The sequence below is a fragment of the Rhamphochromis longiceps genome, linkage group LG17 (genome assembly GCF_057381845.1).
Source record: "Rhamphochromis longiceps isolate RC_006_pf linkage group LG17, R_longiceps_female_GT1.1, whole genome shotgun sequence".
Taxonomy (NCBI): Eukaryota; Metazoa; Chordata; class Actinopteri; order Cichliformes; family Cichlidae; genus Rhamphochromis; species Rhamphochromis longiceps.
This window is the reverse complement of record NC_140573.1, coordinates 39,531,730-39,558,144: the sequence shown is the minus strand read 5'-3', so window position 1 is coordinate 39,558,144 and position 26,415 is coordinate 39,531,730. Positions and strand designations below refer to the sequence as shown.

The window sequence follows — 26,415 nt, the reverse complement described above, 5'->3', positions numbered from 1 at the left end:
AAACAGATGGATCTTTTTTAATTACAAATACATGTACATTTAACTGCACGGGATAGAAATTGGGGCAAAACTGTAGCCTGTTCACAGCAAGAAGATATAAAATAGATTCCAGCTTTGCAATTCACATGAATGAGTGCTGCGCCGTGACGTGTAACAGACGTTAATTCTGGGTTTTTCCACAGCGTCCTTGCTCTGTACACACAGTCAAGCTTCTGTTTGGTCTTTTGTGTTAAGTTGAATCGGAAGCCCACAGGATTCTGGGTATACTCTTATCCATGCTTCCTTTTGAGTCTGTTCTGCATCAGCTGGCCTAGCTTTCATCCCCTCCTAGCGTCCTCGGCTCACTGCACCATGGCCAGGTCTTTGAGCGCGTGGCTTCGCTGCTTCTTGGCTTTATATCCAGGCCGGAGGAACTCGATCTTCCTCTTTTTGGCTTCGATTTTGTTCTTGTGCTTCTTCAGCTTCTTCTTTGCAGCGATGTCTGGGTTTGCGACCGCCTGCAGAGACCGGAGGAGAAATTGTGAGGACGATCGATGGCAAATTAAAGCTGTTTCTCGTGTGTGTCTCATTGCGATGTCTATCATACCTGCATGGCTCTGTGTTGTTTGCGTGCCGCTCGTCTCTGTGAGAATTCCTTCTGGACGGCAGAGAAGGCCAGGGAGAATCTCTCCAGGCCCACATGTTTCTTCATCAGCTCGATGAGCTCCTGAGCAAGGTTCTTCAGTGTGGGATCTGGATCAGAGATTAGGAGACAACAGGGGTCATTCGGTGTATCTAACACTTTTTGTCAGGATGGGTTTTTTTTATTCTTGGCAACACTGGTTCAGAGCAGTTACCCTGGTCTGCGTATGTGCTGTCCAGCTCTCTGTACAGTGGCGTGATTATTGTGGTCAAATACGGGGCGAGCCGTTCTTTCCCCAAGTCCATGGCCATTGCTCCCAGGAACTTAAACACGCACGTTCTCTGAGAGAAATCACAGTGAAGGACAAACAGTGTCACATTACGGGCACTTCAAATCATCACTGGGTTTAAAAAAAACAAGACAAGTGTTTCTAAGTTTACCTTGAGGGGAACTTTGGGAGCATATGCAGCTTCTCTCTTTGCCATCAGAGACAGCTTCTTCATCAGCCACAGCAGGGAAGGAGGCCTGTCTTCTTTGTCATCTTCTTCCTCCTCCTCCTCCTCTTCTTTTCCCTCTTCCTCTCTCTCCTCCTCTTCTTCATCTCCCTCATCACCATTCTCCATTTGCTCATCCTCTCCCTCTTTCTCTTCTTCCTGAGGAGTTATGATTTGGGACTCGGGGGAAATGAGGTAGATCACCTTGCCGACGAACAGCAAGTTCTTGATCACCTGTGGGTGAAGCAGAAGCGCCTCTGTTAGCCAAACACCTGTATGAGCTGATCTTTAAATGTATGAGGTGCAGGAAGGCAGGTGTGTGGCTCGGTGGGGTTTGCGCACCTGCTCTCCTGACGCCGTGTCCAGGTACTTGGACTGCAGCTGATAGCAAAAAGACAGCGCCAACTCTCTCATCTAGATTTCAGAAAACAAAGGGAAAGAAGATTTCATTTAAAATATAAGATGCAGAAATGAAGTCTGCTGCAAGAGGGGAAAAAAACAAAAACAAGCATCTTGGCTCTACCTTCTTATCCAGGTTGCAGGTGATAAAGTCGGTGGCTGCCAACTCTGATGAAGCATCTCCTTCGCCTCTCCAAACGGCGACCAGCTGCTCTGCCCGGTGAGCTGCAAACAGCTGGCCGAAAAGCTGTGAGGCCGTTAGCCACACCCAGCAGTGAGGGTACCGCAGGTGGGCTTCGATGTGACCTAAAATAAGGCAAAGACATGTTTTAATGAGCATGTGCAGAATGCATTTGTCAGTAACGGCGAGGTGATGCATGTGCGCTCTTTACCCCAGATGTTCCGGAGTGTGTCACTAGGCTTGCTGAGCTCCAGGAATCCACAGTGTTTGCTCAGCTTAGTGAGGAGAGTCAGATAACTGAAGAGCAGCCTGTCAGCTCCTTTCTCCTCCTGCTCCTCTTCGATCTGAAAGAGAAGGTTACAAATTAATCATTTATTCTGAACTCACTGCCTTCAATCGCACTTCTGCTCCTCCCTGTGTGATGACTCACATCTTCATAGTTGTCGGGGTCGATCTCCTTCTCCAGCAACGGCAGCAGGTCCTCCAGTCGACGGGAAAATTTCTCCTCCTCCACCTCCACGAACAGGCCGCATATCTGTGCCCCGAGACGCCGCAGGCTGACCTGGGAAGGAGAACATTTCTCAGTTTATACAAGGACAGATTTTGTAATAGGACCTTTAATATATGGAGGGCCAAAACTGCCAAATGTTGAATAAATAAATAATTGACACAAGACATAAGTGCATCAAGTTTGTTTTTCTGTTGAAGAAATGTAATCTTTCATGCAGCTTATTAATTTAATGTCACTATTTCCAAATGTAGCCACTACATGCACAATTAAACAAATTACATCAACCAGTCAGTTATGTAACCATCTCCTAACTGCTTATAGTAAATAAATGTGACCGATGAATGATTTATTGTGGATTTTGGCCCTTCATAAATTTTGACTAGTGCTGTTAGCGTTAATCTCGTTAATAGGACGTTAACGCCATAACCGCATTCACGAGGCAAATCCCCGTTAGCGAGTTAACGCGGATCACCGCATGCGAGGGTTAAATGGGGCGATCCGCGTTAACTCGCTAGCGGGGATTAGCCGCGTTAATAACGCTGACTGCACTAATTTTGACATTACTACACTATAAAATATAAACAAAACGTTAAAAATTATCTATTATAACGGTTCACTTTAACTAAAAAACAAGCAAACTGTAAAACTGTTCCCCTGCAAAAATCTATACAATCACGGGCCACTTTAGGTACACCGGCTCAACTTCTCATTAATTCAAATATCTAATCAGCCAATCACATGGCAGCAACTCCACATATTTGGGGATGTAGTCATGGTCAAGACAACCCACTGAAATTCAAACTGAGCATGAGAATGGGGAGGAAAGATGATTTAAGTAACGTGGCGTGGTTATTGGTGCGAGAAGGGATGGTTTGAGTATTTCGGAAGCTGCTGGTCACACAACCACCAACAGGGTTTACAGAGAATAATCCGATAAACATAAAACATCCTGTTTCAGGAGAACGGCCAGAGTGCTTTGAACAGATGGGAAGGAAACAGTCACTCATAAAAACACAACCAAAATGCAAAAGAGCATTTCTGAACGCACACGTCTAACAATGAAGCAGATCGGTTACAGCAACTGAAGACCGCAGCGAGGGCCACTCCTCTCAGCTAAGAACTGGAAACTATTCCACCAAGAAATAAAGCACGTATGAAGAGCAAATGAGTTCCAAACCAGTAAAGCGTTTTTGTATGTACCTTTTCTGCATTCAGCCAAGTGCTGACAATGGAGAACAGCGTGTTCTGGTTGTTCGAGTCCAACTGTGTGAGCAGAGTCTTGATGGCCATGGCTGCCATCTTCTTGCACCGCGCTGAGTCATCGTTGACCACAACAAGAGCAAGCGGGGCAAAGAACAGAGCGCTGTGCCCCAAGAGAATTTTCTGAATGGGAGGAAAAGAAAAGAAGAAGCAATGTTTGACAACAGGACCGATGTTGTGAATGTGCAGTGCGGCTGGATTTCATTATCCTGCAGAGTATGCCGTTTCTATTATTTTGTATATTTTTACACACCTGAGGGAAAGTCTGGAAGATGTATGCCAGCATCTCCAGCACTGACTCCCTGCCCGTGTCTTGCTCATAGCGCAGCTGTGCCACCACAAACTCCAGGTGTAGTTTCAGCTTCTTCCCCAGCGGGTAGTCCAGCAGGTACTTCAGATAGATCTGCACCACATAAAAACATCATTTAGAAGCTGCACCTGAGAGTCTGCCAATGAGTCGGTGTGAAAGCAGAAAAGGAGTTTGTACCTGTCGACAGTGGATTCTGATCATAGCGTTGCTGCCAGTAACCGACAACTTGGCCACTTTTTTCATCACCTCCTCCATCTCGGGAACAACGAGCTTCCTGGACAGAATTGCCTGGAGTGTACACACACACACACACGTAAGCACACTGCACATTACATTAGAAATGTTTCTGACTACAGCTCCACTGGTTTACCTTGAGCAGACCGAAGGCAGTAGCCTGGCGAGACTGGTCGTAGATGTCCTCCTCGGCGTATCCCAGAAGCACCTGCAGCTGCGTCTCAGAGATGTTGTTGGTTTTCACATTCTTCACCAGAACTGTCATGGCCTAGGAAAAAGAAAACATGTTACCTCATTCTCGATCATCTTTAAACCTCACTTTAAAGAGTACGATGCATTTTATACCTTGAAGCAGTTCTGGACCAGGTGGTAGTTCTCCCCGCGGGCGGCTCCAGCCTTGGAGTAATCCTTCAGCAGGACAAAGAGCTGCTTGGTCAGCTGCCCAGCGTTCTGCTCTACTGCTGGCAGAGGGAACTTTAACAGCCAAGTGAACGCTATCAGAGCCTCTGTGATCACCTGAGAGGGACACAAGCAGAGGTTGATGGAGGTTTATTTAAGCAATCCATGATAAACGAAATAAAAAGATGCCCAGGTAAGTGTTGGTACCTTGACATGCATGGAGTCGAGGCAGGTGAGCAACAAGTGCACAAAAGGATCCAGCATTTCCAGGACTGAGGGATCGGATGATGTCACTTTGGATTTCTTCAAACTCAGGTGGAGCAGCTGAGCATTAGACACGTGCACACATTAACACACATTTATTCCTTCTTGAGATAAAAGTACAGGGTGCCATGTTACAGAGATCATTCGTATTGTTGGAGAAAGCGCACCTTGAGGCCGGCATCCACCAGGATGTGCATGTTGGTGCGGCTGCTGACGGGAGCTTTCTGACCTCCTCTCTTTGGAGTGGGAGGCAGGAGCAGACAGCTGGGAGGGGGCAGTCTGGGATCTGGGGGAGGCTTAGCTGATGCTTTGTCCCTACAAGCAAACATGACATAGGCAGGAAATTGGACAAAATATTAGAAATAATTTATTGCACTCTGATATTAGACTGTGTGTGTGTGTGTGTGTGTGTGTGTGTGTGTGTGTGTGTGTGTGTGTGTGTGTGTGTGTACCGGTCTCTTTTTGTTAGAAGTGGCAGGCTCTGGCTGACAAGGCCATGGCTCAGCAGAAGGATGTCTTGCGAAGTCATGCCGCTGTTGACAAGCAGACCTGAGACCAGTCGCCGCAGTACTGCAGCCACCCGATTACACACCTTCAAACTCGATGTAGCCTCCAAGATCTGGTTTGAGAAAAATAAACGTTAGAATAAAAGTTATATACGTGCGTAATATACCCGTCACCAAATTTCACCAAAATTTGTATCGACAACGGCATTTTGTTCGACGTATGAATTTTGTTGTTAATAATTAACAATTTAGTTAAAAATGTTGTTGCTAACGAAAGAAAACATGGACTTAAAAATTAAGAAAGAAATACTATTAAGTAATGTTAAAGACGCTAGCTAGCTAAAACAGCTAACAAAATTTATTTATGTACAAGAGTTATATAAAACGGATGTGTATTAAATATATGGTTATATTTAATTCAATCCAGCAGCTAGTTAGCTAACTACCTAGGTAGCTAACTAGCTGACAATTCAAGTATGTTAGATAGCATTTTTAATGAAGCTAAACTAGCCACACAGTAGGGCTGTTATGTCACTGATGTTAAGAAATGCTTTGCAATTTTTTGTAAACTCCATGTAAGTACTAGCTATGATTATTGTTTATATGTTTTTGTGTTTAAAGTTGTTACTTAATTACTTTGTTACTTAATAATAGATTTTAGAGATTTTAAAAGCTATAAGTTAAAAAGAAGAAAAAGAGCTCAGGTGATTTCATCCCGAAAACATTACTGGAGTGCAGATAAGTTATAACAGAAAACTAATTGTAAAAAAAGTCATTATTAGAGGCCTTCACAAAGGGTATTTAGCTAGGCAGGTAACCTTGTGTTTGTACATTAATCAAAGTCTTAGTAAAGGCAAGAAACATGATTTATGTGATCAGTAGCGCCTGATTGCCAAATATTTCATGTCAATAAGTCTGCTGGAAAGTTTTTAAAAAATTTAACCGAATGTAACCATCTTTATTTTTAGCTTTTTTATAATTATTGATTTTTAAAATATTTTTTTACATTTTATATTTGATAACCTGACAATCAGTCAATAATTCATTATTTGGCACATTTAGATGCATCTTCATCCTGTCAGGGTAATCTTAAAACTGACAAAAAACAAACAAAAAAATCTTGTTGGCCACTTGGAAATATTATCCGCCACTGTGACTGATTACCAATTATCTTCTGTTTCTAAGTTCAAACCCCTCCTCACCTCCTTCAGGGGCAGTATGAGCTTGGTGATGCTCTCCTTGCTGCAGAATTGTGCCAGTAGCTCGTACGAGTCCATGCTCTTACTGTGGCGGGCCTCCATCAGCTTGGAAACGATACCCTTCACTTCCTTCTCCTCGGCGACCGTCCCAAACAGCTCGTTATTGAAGATCTGGTCAGTGGAGCAACAATAACAGAGAGGAGGAGAGTGTAATAGGGGGACAGAGATTAATATAAACACAAAAAAGTAAAAAGAAAAAATGTTCCTGAAAGACGTCAAGCTTACATCAATGAGCATGTTCATGCAGGGGTCCAGGTCTCCACTCTTTAGGGTTGGAGTGAGAGCTGAGAGCAGCTGGTACACTGTGAATGTTAACACGTGGAGCTGGATGGAGGAGGGACAAAAACAGACAAATATTAGGCTGATCAGGTTTGCCTCATGTCAACAAAGGTTTCTACTGTTATGACATCAACTGTAACATTAGATTATATTTCCTGTCTAGGGTTAGCTCAATTACATGTACTCATACAAGTCTGAGCATGCACATAAAAACATAACTGTCACGCTCTTTTATCACGTTTTACTTACTTGTACTTATGTTGGCATACTTCTACTTGAGGTACTCTTTTAAGCACATACTGCTGCATGATGCGTGCGCTATATTAAAGCTAAGGTGACCTGAAGCATTTATTGATGTTTGCAGGACTGCATTGTTGCGTGTGTGTTCCTACCTGGTATCCCTTGACCAGAACGCCTTGCATCTCTTTGAGCAGGTACTGCAGGTATCTGCAGCCTAAAGTCTCGATTATCTTCACCAGAGTTCCCCTTGCCACGTCACGGATCTCCTGGAAACGGTTCCTCAGCAGAACACAAATCTTGATCAGAATCCTGTAACAGAAGCAGAAATAATCAATCAGATGTCATATTACTGTCTAAGGTTTGAAATACACAGCAGATGATCTTTTTTGTGCTTATGGACACACGGCTGCGTACCCGGGGAGGTTGACCTCCATGACGTGCGGAGGCAGCGTCTGCATTAGTTTGACCATGGCGAAGGCGATTGGTATCCGCACCACCTCCTCGTCTTTCACATCCTTTGACTTCACTACCTTGTGCTCCTCGTCACGCTTCACCTGGAGGAAACCCACACATTATCACCAACACTCTGCTCCTGAAGGTTTTTAGAAAAACTACCAACACATCCACACGTTCGTGTGCATCGTACCTTTGCATTGAGACACTTGTGGAGACGGGGCAGGACGCTCTCATTAACAGTCTGATGGATCAAACCAATCAGAGACTCCAACTCCTCCGCGCTCTGCGGCAGTCCACTCACTGCCGTGGATAATTTAGGAGCTGCCTGCGCCTTGACTTTAGTGGCAGGAGCTTCCTCCATTTCCATGGTGACATCAGTGGAAGCATTACCATCGACTTCCATCGCTTCCTCATCGTCGCTCGCGTCAGATTCGTCATCCGCAGCTACGTTCTCGTCGTCTGCGTTGATTTCCACACTCCCAGCTTCCCAAAGACACACATTTATATTTCTTTACTTCATTTATTCATGTAGTTAGTCAAGAAAATTCATGTCACCGCCAAGAGCCGCTCACCCTCTCTGGCTTTGGCGGCTTCCATTTCTCTGCTGAGGGTCTGGTGGTCAAAATGGAAAGCCTCCAAGACTGTGACCAGCAAACTGGAGCAAGTAAAGCAGAACAACAGGTAGTGTAAAAAGAAAAGACAAAAAAGATATACTCAGATTACAAATATATGCAACCTTACCTGACAGCCAGTTTCTGTTCAGCCTGCGCTGTCTGCAGGATGTGGACGAACTGCTTGAGGTAGTAGAGGTATTTGGACCAGGTGAGCCTGCGACATACCGCGCCCACCACCTCCACCGATGCTGATATCATGTTCTCATGCTGCAGTATGGAAGGAGGAGAAAGAGGAAAGATTTTAGACACAAAGAAAAAGGAAAAAAATACGTCCTTAACTTTTAAAATGAAACCACAATCAAGTAACCTTCAGCATCTTTTCGTCCAGCAGGGCCGTCATGGCGTACGGCATGATGTAGTTCTGGAGGGAACGAGGCGTCAACAGCACCGTACCCTCGGTCAGCTGTTTGGCGAGCTTCCTCAGGGCACGACCCCGACGGTGGATCTGAACAGAGAGAAAAGGTGATCAGTGGGATAAAGGAGGAGGAGAAGGCAGAAGTGTGAGCTTTTGTGTTCCCTCTTTTACCTGGATGTGCTTCATATGCTCAAAGAAGTCAGACTCGGGGTCGCTGTAGTTGGCGAGCTGCACCAGGTCTCTAAACTCTTTCTTGGAAGGAAAGGTCTTCACCAGGCAGGCCAGTATGGTTGTATACTCATGCTGCACACTCTTGAAAGATAAAGAAGCACAACAGAGTGAGCAAGTGAGTTTAGTGGCTTCACAGCATCTGTGTCATTTGACAGAAACAAGAAAGCGGTAACCATAGTTACAGCTGTTACCTCCGTTTTGCTGCGGAGGCCCTTGTGCACAGCGTCCAGGATGATGTGTTGCACCACGTCCCTGTAGATCTGTTCTCCGGGCCCGACCGCTGCCAGCTGGGCGATCACTGCAGACAGACACAAGGTGGCGTTGTCTCCCAGTGACATGTCCCCGATCTGCATCGGAGGAGCGAGATGAGAATAGAAGCAAAACATCAGCCAATGAAATGTTTATCCTGAAGGTAAACAACTTCTAAAGTGTAACAGTGAATATTTATTTACCTCATAGGTGTGGAAACAATTGTGCATGACAGTGCTGATGTAGTCCAGGTCCAGAGTCTGCATGCCTTTAACTCGTCTGGTGGCGTCTTGGAACGCCGTCAGACGCACGTCAAAATGGATCTCATCCAAGTGTCGACTGTCAAACGCGTTCAGCTGCAAAGGTGAGCACAGGAAAAGCCCGTTAGCTGCTGCTCTTTGTATCGTGACCCAGACTGAACATGACGGCAGAGGTTACAGTTCAGACCTGTAGAAAAGTTGGACATTATTTCCTCTCTAATGTTCCTCATCACAGTCATCTCACCTTTGTTGCCAAGTCAGTGATGTATGTGAGTGAAGGGTCCAGATCCGACAGAGTCTGAGAACAGAGCAGCGCACAGGAGGAGTCAATTAAAAGGGCTACAAAAACTAATAACTTTCTTTTAACTGTTTTTTATAAGAACATTGGTTATTTGCTATTTTGGTTATTTTTCTTCATTTACACTGGCCATCGCAGGCCACATACAGCCCACCAGACTGGTCAAACTCCACTTTCTGTCAGTATACAAAAGCTTAACTACAAATTCGATCCCTGAGATATTTTATTATTAGAAAAAGAAGTGCAGTTTCAGCAGTACTTTCTACACAATGAAGGAATATCGGCTTAAACTGTAAGCAGTAAACATTTAAAATTACAGAAATCTATTACTGGATTACATTAGTGTAGTATGAATGGTTATGGGAAAGTGTCGGGCCACTTCTGGCCCCCAGGCCTTATGTTTCACACCATTGTTTTATGCTATTTTTGGACACCCAGTGTAACGACATACAATAATTCCCACAGCTAATGTTGTACAGGAGTGAACACATCTCTCTTTTTATTTTATGTGGCTTGATGCACTGTCACAGAACAGTTTAGCTAACATAAAGGATATTCAGTGCGGTGTAGCTAAGTGAAAACAAGAAGAAATTTAAAGACCTGCAGTTCCTTGAATGACCACTTGAGGCTGACTCTAAAAAACCAGTCAATCCCCATAGACTCTCATGATAAATTCACCAACTCACATGTCTGGTACAAAATTCTCAGTTCATAACAGCCGACAGGGTGTTGAATTTTTACATAATGCACCTCTTTCAACTAAGGCTTAAAATTAGGCCTAAATAGGGGCGTGGCTGCTTTGAATGACAGAACGACAGGCGGGAGCCAACACATGGCCGCTATAGCAGCTAGCTAGCTAGGTGTGCAGTGAACTGGAAAAGTAGTCGAATTTTTATTTTATTTTTGCTGAGTATCATTTACTCTTAGCTGGTAACTTCAAATACAGTCATCCACCTCCCCCCGATATGAATAAGAATAAATAAATAAATAAAAATAACCCAAAGCCAAACACATTTCAACACAGTGGCTAACAGGACTGTGGTGGAGAAAATGGTGAGATTAAGTGCTCTGGCCTGCTTTGCATCTGTCCACAGGCTGATGGTTGATCTCACCATGCCTATATTATAAGTTCCAGACAGCGTAACGCTGCATTAGTTCTCTGCTGTACCTTGAAGACGTTGGTGAGGGCCTGCCTTGGCAGCTTGTTGTGAATGATGGAGAAGAGTTTGCTGAGCGGCCGGAGGAAGGCGGAGGGCTTGTCACACTGTCTCAGCAGGTTCTGTATGGTGGCCAGGAGGTCGATTTCTGTCTCCTGAAACAAAGTTTATCTTGAGCGGAACTTCTCGAGCACACACCATAACACTGCAAAACTCTGGCTTTTATGTAAAAGTTTTTATAAATTAATTAATTAATTACTACAGATTGTTAAATGACTGTAATTTCAAGGTTCAACAAACTCAGTTGTAAGTCTTACTTGTGATTTGTTGCCTTTCTGGAGGTAAGGAAGCAGCAGGCTGATAAGCATCGAGCTCTGCTCCTTGCTGCTCACGAATCGGCTGACCCTGGCAGCGAGAGAGTAACACATCCTACTGTTAGCTGGGGAAGAGTCAACCGCGTGTATAACGATAACCACAACCACAATCATAATCATAACCTTTATCTCAACCCAAAATGAGTCACTTGACATTCAACTCACTTGGACAGGATGTTGAGCTCTTTGGCCACCTGTGCCCTGAACTTCTTCTTCTTGAGTCTGTCTGTGTTGCGTACAATTCCGCTGAAGTAGTGCAGCAGCGTGGGAATGTGAGGCAGCAGCAATCTGGAGCCTTGAGTAAGTGAATCTGGAGGATACAACATGTGCACGTTTAACGGTGATCAGCAGCAGAGGGAAATGAATCCTATTCTACATCCTAGAATGTAGCTAAGTCCAGTGGAGTGGTTGGGTTTAAACTAGATTAAAACTAACAATCCTCTTAAAAAAATTAGAATACTTTAAAATAAAAATAATTAAACATATTAACCAAAAAATTGACTTAGCTACATTTTGGACCGTCTTTCCGGAATGCAGTAGCTAGCGAGCTGATCGGAGACTGTAACAGCCAATCAGAATTTTTGCCAGTCTGTGATTGGTTAGTTTTGTGGCAACAACTGAGCGAGAGGGGCTGTTATTGTGTGTGTATATGTGTGTATATGGATAATAGCAAACACTGAAATGCATTTCTTGCACGCGGAAATTAATTTTGTTTGCTCAAATTAAACTTTTCTTCACGCAAAATAATTTTCTCCTCAAAATGCAACATTTGTGCTTGCAAACTTTTTTTACATGCGCTCTGAATAGAAGCACAAAAATAACGCCATCAAATTCCTGTCACGATCTGCTAACCTGCTGCGATGAGAGCTCCCTCTGCAGGCTGTGGAAACACACAGCCGTTGACACTGAGCTCCGTCTCAGTTTCTGAGGCAACAAAGTCTGCAGCTGTTGCCAAATACTCGGCTATGTCCATTACTACTGCGATGGTTGCTGGAGATACTTTCTTAGCTGAGAGGAGGGCGAAGACATTTAGAAGGATGTCGCACTCTGGGTGGTCCGGCTTCTGCTTGGCAAGGAGGGGGAAGTACCTGAGACGGTAAAAAAAATATATCTTTGAGCACGCTTTACTAAGCCTGGATGAAGCTTTCAGCCGACACTCAGAAACATTTGTGAAGGATGCTGACCTGGCATCTTTGGACCACACATGGATAAGTTTCAGCAGAGGGGTGGGGGAGTAGGTGCTCTCTGTTGGGAGACGGCGCACCTGCATATAAAAAACAAATTTAAACTCATCAGAAAGCCGGGACAAAGTAAAGAAATACTCAGTAAGAATACAAAAATCTTTCTCTGACCTGAGGCCAGACCGCTGCCTCAAAGACAGCATCAATCTCATCCGGCCTGAAGCTGTAGGTGTCGAAGCAATTGAAGAAGTCCAGGATCCTCAGGATCCCGAGTCTCCTCAGGTTCTTCAGAGGATTGATGCAGCCTGCTCGCAGCTGAGGAAGCAGATACGAACTTCTTTATTTTTATGTTTTACAGAAAGTAATAAGGACTGTTAAAAAGTGTTAGGACTATTAAACAACTTCAACCCTGAAAGAATAATTCTGATTACCTGTTCTCTCTGGTCCAAAATGGTGGACACGGACGCTGTGACACACACTAGGATCTGCAGCACTTTGGGCAGGTAGACGTGGATGAGGTGGCCCAGTTTCTGGATCACCACATTTATAGTGTTCAGCAGGCTGTGAAGACGGCCCAGCGGCAGGACAGCACACAGGTCGGTCTCTGCTACCGCCCTCTGAACTGCAGCCAGACATGAACCTGAGGACACAGGAGGAGGAAACGATGAATGAAATATTGGTTTGCAGCTCTCTGCGAGTGCCTGTTGTACCCAAATAGTCTGTGGAAGCACTTTGCTAGATGATCTCGCTTGGATTATCTGATAATGTGCAACAATGTTGTCCAATATTACTTCGGGCTCTCAACAAAACTACATGGCATCTGTTTCTAATAAAGCCTTAAAAGTCGAGCATCTGTTGCCGTTCTACAAACATAGAAAATGTATATATAAACTGTAAATAGATGCAGGCACTCTGCAACCTTCCTTTTATGTAGGAATGCACCAGTTGAATCAAGTCCCTCACTACAAAGCGATGCGTTGCAGACAAGATGCACATTTTACCACAAACTGACTCGGATTAATTGCTACCCGTTGACACTCTGTCTGTTTTTATAAATTACTTGTGACGTTTTCATATCCTACCTTGGCAGTGATGGCTGACTGACTCAAAAAGCAGGTCAATGAACATCTCCAGCTCCTCAGCCTGACATCCTGCCAGGAAGCGTAGAATGATGGAGGACCGGTAGGTAGCGCTCGCCTTCCCCTGAAACTTGCTGCCTGCTTTGGAGCGCAGACGACCAAACAGGATCCTGCGTCGTACACAACACAACACTGAGCTGTACAAACTTACGATAAAATACGGGATTATCTGAAAGAAATTTTCCCCTTAAAGCCAAAATAAATGTAGAAATGAAAGTTAAAGGTAGTAAAAATGTTTTACTACTTTTCCACAAATCCACAGCATGAAGCTGTGATCATACTGATTTATGTAAAACACTGGACGGATGTAATGCAGAACAAGAAGCTTGTTCCCTGTAATTGCTATCAGACACACTATTAAAAAAGCGCAAAACAGAAGAAATGTTCAGTAACTGGAGGTTATCAGACCAACAGCCAGAATCTGAACAAAAGCAACATCCTCTTTTTCTCGAGGACACCAGAGTTCATCTATGAACTAAAAACGCAATATGTAACCTTATTTAACAACCAAGTAAAAATACTGTGCAAGAGTCAGAAGTTTTGGGCAAAACACCTTCTCTTTGTTGTTGTTGTGTGGTAAATTAAAATGATGATATTGCTCATGCATGCTTATGCTGCCTCTACCTTTACAGTGGAACTTGTACAGTACCTCATGAGCAGCGGTATAAGTTTGCCTCTGTGGGAAGCATCAACCACTCCGGTCTCCTCAGAGATGTTGAAATGGACGATTTCCTCTTTGAAGTGTTTGTCATCCAATAGCCTCTCAAGATTCTCCCTGAAAAAATGCAAACACACACACGCAGGTCTAATCACTCTGTAAAGGTGTTGCAGAACCTTTGCTAAAATATCTTCTCCATATTGTAATAAGTTTCATAAGCACAAACAATACATGTGTCATATGAAAGAATAAGAATTCCATCTACAAAATAATGTAATTAAGACTCTGAAAGCAGCTCAGTGTGTCAGGCTGATCCTGAACAAAGCAACACACACACACACACACACGTGTCTGTAATGCTAACGGCCCCTGGATCAGACCGTCTGTCTGCAGCTTGGCTGAATGTGTGGTAAATGGATATCTTGATAACAGACAGCAGAGAACATAATGTCAGACAGAAACAGCACGGAGGTGGAACTCAGCATTCCTACATCTGTAACCACAGAGGGCTGATGATAAGAGCCTTAACAATAAAACCACTGAAGAAGAGACGGAGGGAGAGAGAGCTGCTGCCAAAGAGAAATTTCACTGTAATCACATCCTCTCCGTCTCCTGAGGTGATTAAGGTAGTTTCCTTACTTGTACGGAACTATGTTGGGGTCCTTGTACGTGATGACACACTCCAGGGCCACTTGCTGAATCTGCTGATCCTGATGGGTGAGCAGCTGAACAACAGATAGATAAGAGAAGAAATCTGTGATACAACTGCAAGAAAATAGCAACTGCCTCAAAACTGACTTGAGTAAGGGAACAACTCGTATGTTTTAAGGACAGGGTGTGCTACAGACTTGGGCACTACCTGATTATAGAGCTCACGGAGGCTGCTTTCCAGATAGAGAGCTCGAGGGTTGGTGAACTTGGCAAATACTTTCAGATGAGCGATGAGCTGTCTGAGAAACAAAAGACAAATTCAGTTCATTATGTTCTTCTACTTACTGTACAATACACTAGAATTATATTATAGTTATATCAAAGTTTTATTTAAAAAATGAAAGTTTTCTGGTACATATAAGTTGATGAACATACTTCATACCATGTACATTATAACATACCATAATAGACCCATTTCTGTAATATACTCACATAGGGCTGCTCGATTATGGCAAAAATGATAATCACGATTATTTTCACTGAAATTGAGATCACGATTATTTGACGATATTTATTTAACCCTTTAAGACCTACTATAGAACCAAGTCCACCAGAGCTTATATTATTTTTTTACATGCTGTAGTGCCATTTGTGGGAGCATTTCAAGTTGCTATACATCAATACAACTGTTATAGCCCATATTTTAATAATATGTATGCATTAAGTCCATAGTAATTACATAAATTGCAAAAAAGTGCAATAAACTACAAAAAAAATTGAAAATCGCTTTTGTTTTGTTTACATATATTTCTACTTGGAGAAATTTAAGAGGCTTATCCCTCAAAACTTTAAATACAATAAAGTTGCAAAAAATAGTTTACAACAACAGGAAATTTATTTTGAGTGTCTTCATAGTTTTATTTTGGAGATACAGCAATTTTTATATACTGCAGGAAAAACAAAAAACAATCCTATGATGCAGATTTGCAAAGAAAACAGCATGTGCATCATTTCACTGTGGGAAGTGTTACGAACAGCTGATAGGAACGGCAAAGCGTGTTTCTGGAATATTGTGTTTTTGTTCCTGCAAGCGCTTTTTATGCAATTTTTGCAAAGCTATATGTGGAACGAAACCGTGACCGAGGACAAGCTGATGGCATCAGATGTAAGTACAACTCCTCCGGTTTCATATGCAAAACAAATTATTGCGCTAGCTTACACGGTCCAGGTTCTACAGGGATTTAAAAATAGTTACGCAAAACGGAGCGTGCTGCTCTGACCGGCTTTAAAGGGTTAACAATGACTTTAAAAAAATAATATAAAATAGTGTGCAACACCACTGAAGTTTTTTTTTTTTTAAACTCTCTTTTCAACCAACGGCAGTCACTCTCCAAATAACTTCTGCTTAGCTTTCCGAGCTTCCCTCGGGTCCTCTTAATCAGCGGTCTCCAACCTTTTTTGCGCCACGAACCGGTTTATGCCCGACAATATTTTCACGGACCGGCCTTTAAGGTGTCGCGGATAAATGAGGGAGGGGCTAATAATCGGCTCAGTCATTTTTAATGATCGTTGAAAGCCCAGATCGTAATCGTGATTAAAATTCGATTAATTGAGCAGCCCTATACTCACATATCTTTATTATTGCTAATATATATTGTAATATATCTATATCACTAAAGCATTTCTGGATGGATGCAAACTGCATTTCGTTGCACTGTACCTGTGCATGTGCAATGACAATAAAGTTGAATTCTATTCTATTCTATGAAGTCTTTATTTAATTCTGCACACTGGGTAAAAACTACCCCCATGCCCAAGCACTTGCAACACATGGCCGCCCCTCCCTGAGTCTGCTGGAGGCTCTTTCCTGTTAAAAGCGAGTTTTTCCTTCCCACTGTCGCCTAGTACTTGTTCATAGGGGGGAAGTGTGATTGCTGGGGTTTTCTCTCTATTATTGTAGAGTCTAAAGCCCCAGATGGCAACTGTTTTTGTGATTTGGAATTATAAAAATAAAGCTGAATTAAATTGAACTGGTAACCCATAGAGCTAAAAAAAAAAAAAGAAAAAAGAAAAAAAAAAAATTGTGGCAAAAGCTGCAGTTCCCTGATTGGCCACTTGAGGCTGAATCCAAAAGAGACTCGATCCACATAGACTTCCATGGTAAAATGCCAAACGTCAAAGCAGAAATAACATCTGATAAAGGTTTGGTGCAAACACATTTTTGGTCTCTTGGTCACTTTTAACCCCATAAAACCTGGAGAGAAATGTATTTTTATAACTTGCTCTTTTAAACCACATCAAGGTGAAATCTAGGAGAGTGGTCTCTAATAACAAGGAACTTAGGTGGCTTTTTGGGAGATATTTTTAGACAATTATCCAACAAATAAATTGAATGCTGTGCAGTTAAATACCTTAAACACACTTTACATGAAGTCTAAAGTGAAAATGGAAACCAGACATGACACTAGTAACTACAAATAATAAAGCAGCTATCGCTTTGACATCAGAGCAATAACGTGGGTAAAACAATTATGGTAAAATCAAAAACAGCTTGCAAATCAGAACCCTGAAAACAACGTCATCGCTTTGAGGACAGCAGTATTACAAATATTTCTTACTTGGCCGTTGCTCTTCTTGGAAGGGACTTCCTCAGCTGTTTGCTTCCTTCCTCTGCCTCCTCCTCCTCTTCCCCTTTTTCCATGTGCTCAGTCATCCCTGATTTATCCTCCAGGGCAGCATCGCTTCTCTTCCTCAGGTCCTGAGTGGGCGCCACCAGCAGGTCTGTGAGATAAAACTCATTCCTGCAAACAAGCGCCGAGTTTAAGATCAGATAACAGAACATATTCTTATGATGGAATTTAAGGAAAATGGTCAATCAGCTGACACTGACCTGATAAACCTGAGCAGCAGCGGGGTCAGTTCCCGGCTGCGTGGCTCCACTCTGTCGGTAAACTGGGCCATAGCGCGCCACAGTAAACTGCGGAAGTTAGTGAAGTCTGTCCTTTCACTGGGGTCGGAGGCCAATTTCAGCTGCTCTAGGAAAAGAGTCCCCACATCCCCGCTTTCAATGACATCACAGCCTGGCTCGCTCTGAACACTGAGCTTTTCTTCATCATCATCGTCTTCTTCTTCTTCCAATTCCTTCTCTGTTACATGCAGAAAGCAGAATTCCCTTTTAACGTGTTTTTGGCAGTTCAAGGGATTCATAGGTAAATAAATGCCATTATAATTACATGCTGTGACACAAGTACCAAACAGCCTTACCTGCCAGCCCGGCCACCATCTCCAGATGTTCATGGTACACCATCCAGAAGTCCTTGTTGTCCATGCCTCTGGCATGGCTCCTGCAACGAGGAAAGACAGAAACCCATTTACGCCAAATGTTTTCCATGGATACCTCAAAGTGTCAATGTAGTTTTAAAGGAAATGCAGACAAATGTCTGTAATTTGACAGAAAGGCCAGCTTAGAGCAAATCCCCAGCATTCGATAGCAGCATACTCATTTAGAAAGGCCCAAGTAACAAGACTGGAGCATAGATGATGGAACGTACATGGTTCTTGAAGTATAAACAAGCGTGATTATTTTACACTCACACAATAAGTTCAATGACTGGGTCCCACAGTGGCCTGAAGTTCACAAACAGCATTGCAATGAGGTACCGCAGAGGAACCTGAAGTCAAACAAGAGGAAGGTTATCCACCCAAGCATCTAAAAATAAACGGGACTCGTATAACTTCTCTGTAACTACATTATACGGTGGCTCTGAGAGGCCAAACGGACTGCAACTTAAGAAAACACCAGCAATAAGATAAACGCTGCAAAAGCACACAAAACACAGCGGAAACAGGAAAAAAGAAAACAGAAATAGAAAAAACTGTTTTCCAAAAGCACAAGGGAAGTGTTTCTGGGGAGACAATAATCTGACGGACCAGTTGCAGGAACCAAAACATGCTAGGTAAGTGTGTTTTAATCACATCATTCACATAATGCTGATGATGGATTTTTAGGCTAATAGTTAGGCTAACACACTTGCCTCTCATCTTTACTTTGCTCATAAAACCGATGAATCCTCTACAACTGGTCCGTCAGGGTTACTGTCTCCCCAGAAACACTTCCCTTGTGCTTTTGGAAAACTGTTTTTTCCTATTTCCGTTGTGTTTTTGTGCTTTTGCAGCGTTTATCTTATTGCTGGTGTTTCTTAAGTTGCGGCCCATTTGGCCTCTCAGGGCCACCGTAACATTATTATATATGCCAACATACTGTATTTATACTCTCTGCAACAATAAAAAAAACAAACTTATCACATGATAAAGAACACGCATCATTATTCATCCTGTCATGCTTTCATCACTGCTCTTCTCCACACCTGCTGGATGGTGCCAGGAGGTCCGCGGGGCAGGCTGCGCGGCACCAGGTCGTGTCTCAGCTTCCGGAGGTGAAGCAGCTTCTCTCTGTAGTCGTGCACTGAAGCCGGCACCAACTGCGCCTGCAGACACACTGCGAACACCGACTGCACCTCCACATTATCCTCACCCTGGACGAAGACAGTCGAACAACATTTCCAATAACTCCAAACTTTAAATGTGTTTAATGAGAATCTGCGGGTGTTGTACCTCAGTCTGTGGAGGGAGCTCTGCATCGAACTGAGAGAAGAGCCTCAGAGTCAGCAGACGAATCTGAATTTTAAAAAAAGAACAAAACTGTGTTTAAATATGTCTGTTTTCACCAACACCCAAACCACCAGCGCCTTCAGGTTGTGAGATATCTTAACTTTAAGGGGGGGAAATTTGGTCTTTAAACTATTCTGAAATGTCCCGTGATCTGGCACAAACCTTAGAAATGTTGGACGAGAGGTTGCAGTACAGCATCTGGTAGAGTTCAAGCAAGGCATTGTGGGATAGGTGCTCTGAAACCCCACTGAGTGACAGACGGGTGTAGTACAAGTCTGCTAGCAGCAGAGCTGACAGGTCTGTGGGAAATTTCCTGTGACAATCACGACGACAGCGGTTACAGGTTGTTGAAAGGTGTTTTGATCTGATGCAATAGATGGAAATTCATTCGGCAACAGAGAAAGGGTGCTAAATGTGTTTTAGGTCGCACACGCAGAGCTTACTGTAGGATCGAGTTGACTTTTTCCACCGTGACCAGTGAGAGAAGCTGGGCAGAGCTGTCCAGAGACAGGAGGCAGCTCAGGGCTTGCCTGGCTACGAACAGAGCAGCTGGAGAGAGGACAGGAAAGAAAGGAGTCACTCAATTTGCAATTTTAAAAAAATCATTGTTCACTTTTTCACCCCTCACCAGTTTTGGGGAAAACCTCATTAAATTTTGGGAGATTAAATATATAAAGTATTTTAATTTTTTCCTTCATTTAATCTGTTTTTGTTTTGGTGCCCAAATTTAGGGTTGTAGAAATCCCAGACATGAAGTTTAAGGTTAACTCAGACTTTTAAAAAATAACTAAAATCACAACCAGTCATTCTAACTTGTTGGTAAATGATTAATTCCAGTCCTTATTTTATTTGCTTTGGATGTACTTGTTGATTACCCCACTGAGCCGTATGAAACTGCAACCAAATGAAAACATTTGTGTTAATAAAAAACCAACCACACAAATAATCACAAACCTTTCCCTAGTTTCTCTGCCTCGATCTCACACAGGAGGCGGTTTAGGAAAGCTGTCACATCAGGTACGACAGCGGCTGGAGCCAGAGGCCTGAAGCAAAAGAGTGTAAATATTAACATTTAACATGTTTCTCTCTTTTTTTGCCTGTGTATGAATACACTGTAAGCTGACAAAGAAAAAACTGAAACTTTCCCCAACTCTCTGGGTCAGGGGCCCCCAACGCCGACTAAATCTTCTTGTTTTTTGGTACTGGTTTTATTTTGTTATATTTATCTGCGACACCTTAAAGGCCGGTTCGTGAAAATACTGACGGACATAAACTGGTCCGTGGCGCAAAAAAGGTGGGGACCGCTGCTCTGGGTTGCCTCTGAGGTGTGGTCGGTTTTTATTTTAAGCACTCGGGTCGGGTTTGCCATGAAAATCCAGAGGAAGTGATGGATCCCTGGCTCCTGAATGCCTCACTTCTGCTCCCTGGCAGCAGCAACTTTGAGCCACAACTAGTAAAGTTAGCTCACAGCAACCTTTGTCCAAACTACAGGCTCCCAGCACAAAAGCCAGACAAAAGCCAGTTTTACGCATTGAACAGACAGGAGAAAAAGGAATGTATGAAACTACAATGCAGGACCAAAACTAATCCTCTCCAGGCATCTTCTCTGGATGTTGGCTGCCTTTTGTTTTGTTCTCGGTTAAGATGACTTAAACAACGTTGAGCTTCGAGCTCCAGGGGAGGCCAATCCATGACTGATGTGCTTCTGTGTTCATATTTCTATCAATTTTGACAAGATCCCAACAGCACTGGCTGACAAAAGCCCCAAACCATGACAGAGCCTCTAAGACGCTTTACAAATGCCTGTAGACACTCACTGTTGTAGCTCTCTCCTGACCACCTCCTCATTTTGACCAATGCTGTTGCACACGTGACCAAAAGGAGTCTGCCTGCAGGGAGGAGTTACCTGAGATGAGGCAGCAGTACAAGTGCAGCCCACGGCAGCGAGAGGTTACTGACGGGTTGGTCCGGCTCATCGGGAATTTTGATCATTGACAGCACCAGCTCAGGCACAGCTAGTGTCTCTGACTCCGCATGGCTCCGCTGAATTTCCTCCTTCCTGCTAAACACTCTGCTGGAGGAGAAAACAGATTTACCTCGTGGAAAATGACACGACAACAGTAGAAAATAACATTTCACCGTAGAATCTCACCCTGTTGTCTGACCGGTGAAAAGCAGTGGGTAGGTTTCAAAGGCCATGGAGCCATCTGTGGGGGGCGGAGCTTTAGCGAGGATGAGACTGACCAGCACATCCAGGCTGCTGTGGTGAGAGAGGGCATCACCTTGGTTGAACAGCCCTGTGGTGAAGCGCAGCAGGGTGGGGAGGAAGAGCTGGAGGACAGCAGAGGAGGAAGCCAGTTAGTCCGCGAGATTTAAAAGAAACAGAGGAAAATAAAAAGTGAACTCACCTGCTCAAACTGTTTCATGGTGAACATCTCTTTGGTGAACTCCAGAATCAGATCGTGCCCCACAGTGCTCCGAAATATCTAATAAAGAAGATTTCCAGAAAGTCTGCACGTAAGCAACGGGCAACTTTCTCTTTCTGGTCGTGTTTATAATGCAGTCCTTACGCACACTGTGACACCAGACGCAAAAAACCCATCTTTACATGCACAAACCTTTTGCACAGTCTCTTGGATGAGTGAGTTTGGCAGGCTGACGTTCTCCCCGAGGAGCAGAGAGGATGTGATCTGGAGAAGAAGACGGGAGCAGGAAGCTGACAGAGACGAGCTCTGAATCAGCCTCAACACCGTCTGCGAGGACGAGATCGTACCATGAGACGCCACCTTCATATGCCCGCACATAATCCATGGAATTTCTCGCATTTCTATATATAATTCAATCTCTTAGATTCTCCTCTCACCTGGCAGACAGACTCCGGTTTGGTAATCTTGGCTCCACCCTTGTGGGATGCCAGGGTGTGCAGAATGAACAGAAGGCTCTCCAGCTGCTCTGTTGCCGGGTCTGCGTCTTTCCCCTTTGCCTCCATAATATCCAGCACCTCCGACATGCTGGCCTTAAGAAGAGGACACGGCGCCATCAAAACACGTGAAAAAGGCGCAGAAAAGACACAAAATAGAGTCCAGCCTTACCTGGAGGGACTCCCACAAAACCAGCATGTGTTCTCTGTCCACGTGATCGGCTGCTGCCTGGGCCATGTGATCCAGAGCGTCCCTAACAGAGGTCCACGGGAGAGAGACTCCACGGCTCATTGTTGGGCCAAGCTTACGCAATGCCACAGAGAAAGCCTGGAAAGATAAAAAGGTTGCTTAACACATCAGGTTATATAAACAACACCTAAAAGTGCTTAATTCAACCTAAGTGATGTCCATCCCGCGCAGTCACTCTGTTAACTCACATTAGCAGCACAGGAGTGGAACATGTTTCGCACTCCTTTGCACATCTCAAACAGCAGCTGGCCCGTTCCCTCCACCTTCTCAGGGTGCTCCTCTAGGTCGGAGAACACGTGGGTGAGCAGAGCATCGAGATCTGGAACCTGCAGACAAAGTGATACACCAGTTCATCGGGGAAAACGACAACAAATAAAGAAATACAGTAGAAGGAAAGAAACTGCTACAAGCTCAGGAGTTAGCGCAGGTCATCGGTAATCAGAAGTTTGGCAGCTCGATCCCTGGATGCTCCAGTCTGCATGCCAACCTATCCTTGGGAAAGACGCTAACCCAAGTCCCTCCCAACAAGTACATCGGCGTGTGAATGTGTGTGAGTGTTAGATAAAGGTGCACTTAGAGGTAGAAATAAGTGCTGAGTGGACAGGAGAAAAGCACTGTACAAGAACCGTCTATAATAATAGAAGATGTTCAATGGAAATGTATCGCAGCAGATGACAAGTAAATCAAAAGTAACAAGAAGTGGAGACATGAACCCAAATCACCAACCTTTCGCATCAAAAAGGAGAAGCTTTCTGCTGCAAACATGCGGATGTGCTCCTTCTTGTGTGCCAGCAGGCTGCTATACAAACTGTGGGGTGGAAAGAGGTTTCACATTTAACCATCATATGTGCATCTGATCTCTAGTAACACAAGTAACCTGCGAAGGATGCAGAAGGAAAACCAGAGCACTTCTAGGGTCAAATTACAAAGCATACACCCATTTTCACCCACTTTGCTTCCCAAAACTAGCTCCTTAGGTCGTTTTAAGTCTTAAAAATAGATTCCTGATTATCTCAAATTTCATTAAAAAATAAAAATCACTCGCCCCTCTGACTTTATGTAATGCCTCACCTGTAGATATTGGTCATGTCCTTCACCATAAGCCTCCACAGGTACTTGTAGAGGTAGGAGAGGCAGGTGAAACTCCACTCCAGGAGCTCTGTGTCCTTTGTGTCCAGCAGTGAGGTGATCAGAAGGAAGAAATCTGGGAAGTGGGGGTAAAAGTCGGTCTGCAGGTCTCTGGCCAGCTGCACCACGAGGCTGGAGGAAGAAATTAGGCGCTTAGATTGCAGCCTGATGATTCTATGCAAGCCTACAGCTACAAAAAATAACATAAAATACTTCTTACTCTAGCAGGGGTTGGTAGGCCAGACTGTTCTGGACGGCCAGGTGGGTTTTCAGAGATTCCACGATGGACTTCTGATGGAAAACCAGCATGTTGAATGACTGGCTCTTGTTGGAAACCTCTTTCAGAAACGTGGCTGTGAAGGAAAAGTATTAGCTTTGTGTGCAAATCTCTTCAATAAAATACTAACACACAAGCTCCCCCTGAGTATGGGATACTTCATGTTTCCTTATACATACTGAAATGTTCTGTCAAGTTGAGGTCCCTCCATTTTATCAGTCCTTCAGAGAAGTATGTTTCTACTTCCTGCAAAGAGAGCAAAACAGTCCTCACCAGTAAGACACAGATGAATGGATGAGAGTGGTGTTCGTAATAAGAAGCGGAACATTTTGATTCCAAACCTCAGCGTAAGATCCAGTTCTGTCAATGCGATGGATCACGTTGATGTTGACGTTGGCGAGTCTTTCAGCAAATGTGAGAAACTTAAAAAAGACAAAAACAAACAAACAAACAAAACAAACCCAGATCACATGACTTTAAACGTGCTGCAGATGGTACACAAATTATTCTAAATGTGACAGAGTCATACCAAACTAGCTTTTCCCCAGCTCTGTCTTTGCTGCTGTACTATTAACACGCCGCAGTGTTTGTGGGCTCTTACCCTGAAGGTGTTCTCAGATTTGTGATACGAAGACTTGGATTTGATCTTCATCTTGGCCTCGTCGCTTGATAAGAAAAGAGCGGATTTCCAGAGATCTGTGTGCGGCTTAAAAGACTCATGAAAACTGCACTTTGTTTTTCTTTCTTTCTTTTAGCTAATGTTACAACTGTTTACACACACGCCGACAACAGGAGGCAGCCATGCTGAGCAAAGAATTATGGGAAGTTTTCCTCTCTCCGCGTGGTTAGACCGAAGACAAGCTAAAAGGCGAGAGAAGTAACCCATAGTTACTTCCGGTTTCGTTTGTGCTCTCTCGTCTCTCTGCTTCTCAAGTTATTTAGGTTCTAAATGCACAAAAAAAGAACAAATAAGGATTTTTTTAGACTTTGTTAGACATGCCAGAATAGACTTCGACACAAAGAAAACAATAGTAAAGCAGTATTTATCTGAAATAATTTAACTGAAACCTGCCTGAAATCGTTCTACGGAGCGCCACTGGGTCCAAATCATATGACCATATCCCGATTACCTACATTTAACAAGGACAACAGAGTTTGGTGTCCACTAAACTTTCACATTATTGTAAGCGTTATGGGTTATGTTTCATTTAAAGGTTTAATTGACTGGAGAAAAAATATTTATGGTGGATGCAACATTTTTATTTCATAAAGGACATCATCATATCTGCCCATCCATCCAAATAAGACGTGACCAGACTGGTAAACGTGCCACTCAAGCAACTATTCACACTAATAACATCTGAGTCTTTACCAAAAGTGAGAGGCTTGCTGTAAACAGAAAAAAACATACTTTATGGTTTATTATTAATGTATAAATTGTTAGAGTTATATTATTTTTTCATGGTAGTGGCGCTTTTTTTGGAAAGAGTTTAGTTTCTTGAGTGGCTATTTGAAGATGGCTTTAAAAGTTAGTCAGTCCTCAATTTTAAAATGTTCATCTTCAGTCATAAATTAACTTATTTACAGCCTCATACAAAAACACATATTTTCCCCTTTGTGAGGACTATGTTGGGAGTGAATTTATATAAAGGATGATATGTATATAATCATTTATATACTCCCCAAAGATCATTGCATACCTGATGTAGTTCACTGGTTTTTATCATACTTGAGTTACTATGTGGAGATTTGGGTTACCATTTACAAAAGTACACCATGTCATACAAAATAGAAATAAGGGTGCTTAAGTATAGTTAACAAGGGTTGTAGCACAAACATTCATTATTTTTAAGGTCACACGTGGTAAAATAAAAAAAAAATGTAAATTTATTTATGGATAATGTCTATGTATATATTAGACTGTATAATCAAAACAGATATATACAATCAGCTAAATAGGGGTTGGACTTAATAAGCATGTGTTACCTCCTACTGAGTTTCAAACAGGGAATGATCAATATTTCTCATCATTTGAATATAATGTCTTTCTTTTTTTATTTCATATTCATTTATTTATCTTTATTAACATTTATTACATATAGGTCTGAAATAAAGATTCTGATTCTCCAGGTGTTTACAGTCTGTGCGTGTGCAGACATTTCATTACTATAGCATATATTTATAGACAATAACATAAGATATTATTTTCATTTATATCATAGTCTACTCTAGAAAAATGAATATTGCTATATTCCTATTTTTGAAATGATTAATGAATCCCACACAAGGTTTGATAAAGATAAAGTCTGATAAACTGTAGCCCAGCTGACTCTGGTGCTGCAGCAACAACAAGGATTCAAATCCAGAAAAATCCAGTCCCATAACTTTCAAAATCTAGTCCACATTCTCAAAACTGCCAGTAAAATCACACTTTACACAACTTCTCAAGTCCCTTCCCTCTTTTTATCTGCTTTGCTGAATTCTGAGCCGTGTATCCCTTATCAAAAACTACCACACACTCTTCAGAC

At 43.1% G+C, this 26,415-nt stretch overlaps 1 protein-coding gene across 2 annotated transcripts; it reads right to left on the bottom strand.

Moving 5' to 3' along the window:
* Position 1: 1 nt before the first annotated feature.
* utp20 (UTP20 small subunit processome component) lies at positions 2-24,716 on the bottom strand. 2 transcript variants are annotated; one of them, XM_085385738.1, is made up of 61 exons: positions 24,489-24,716; positions 24,229-24,309; positions 24,067-24,133; positions 23,831-23,963; positions 23,554-23,742; positions 23,209-23,290; positions 22,671-22,808; positions 22,405-22,560; positions 22,176-22,328; positions 21,931-22,065; positions 21,721-21,798; positions 21,465-21,643; positions 21,219-21,386; positions 20,267-20,355; positions 19,756-19,861; positions 19,475-19,625; positions 19,256-19,318; positions 19,009-19,176; positions 18,236-18,312; positions 17,906-17,985; positions 17,532-17,787; positions 17,260-17,442; positions 14,850-14,940; positions 14,630-14,715; positions 13,982-14,107; positions 13,276-13,442; positions 12,625-12,833; positions 12,365-12,508; positions 12,197-12,276; positions 11,865-12,100; positions 11,178-11,322; positions 10,956-11,043; positions 10,650-10,793; positions 9,428-9,481; positions 9,127-9,279; positions 8,866-9,021; positions 8,615-8,755; positions 8,396-8,533; positions 8,156-8,295; positions 7,987-8,069; positions 7,605-7,897; positions 7,373-7,512; positions 7,111-7,267; positions 6,665-6,763; positions 6,383-6,550; positions 5,127-5,293; positions 4,842-4,989; positions 4,618-4,734; positions 4,357-4,527; positions 4,148-4,279; positions 3,955-4,065; positions 3,721-3,870; positions 3,408-3,590; positions 2,127-2,258; positions 1,908-2,040; positions 1,640-1,821; positions 1,459-1,530; positions 1,063-1,350; positions 837-963; positions 587-732; positions 2-497 (listed from the first exon to the last, which is right to left on the bottom strand). In XM_085385738.1, the coding sequence occupies exons 1-61, from the start codon at positions 24,537-24,539 to the stop codon at positions 342-344; spliced, it is 8,436 nt and encodes a 2,811-aa protein (XP_085241864.1). In that variant the 5' UTR covers positions 24,540-24,716; the 3' UTR covers positions 2-341. The 2 variants fall into 2 exon arrangements, with proteins under 2 accessions (XP_085241864.1, XP_085241865.1); XM_085385739.1 differs by having other exon boundaries at positions 21,219-21,383.
* Between the last annotated feature and the right edge of the window lie 1,699 nt (positions 24,717-26,415).

Excerpts from the sequence above, each read along its gene's own strand:
- utp20 (XM_085385738.1), bottom strand. The coding sequence starts at position 24,539 with ATGAAGATCAAATCCAAGTCTTCGTATCACAAATCTGAGAACACCTTC. Across the intron at positions 11,044-11,177 it reads GAGCTCAACATCCTGTCCAA|GGTCAGCCGATTCGTGAGCA; the intron begins GTGAGTTGAATG and ends TCTCGCTGCCAG. Across the intron at positions 10,794-10,955 it reads AGAAAGGCAACAAATCACAA|GAGACAGAAATCGACCTCCT; the intron begins GTAAGACTTACA and ends ACTTTGTTTCAG.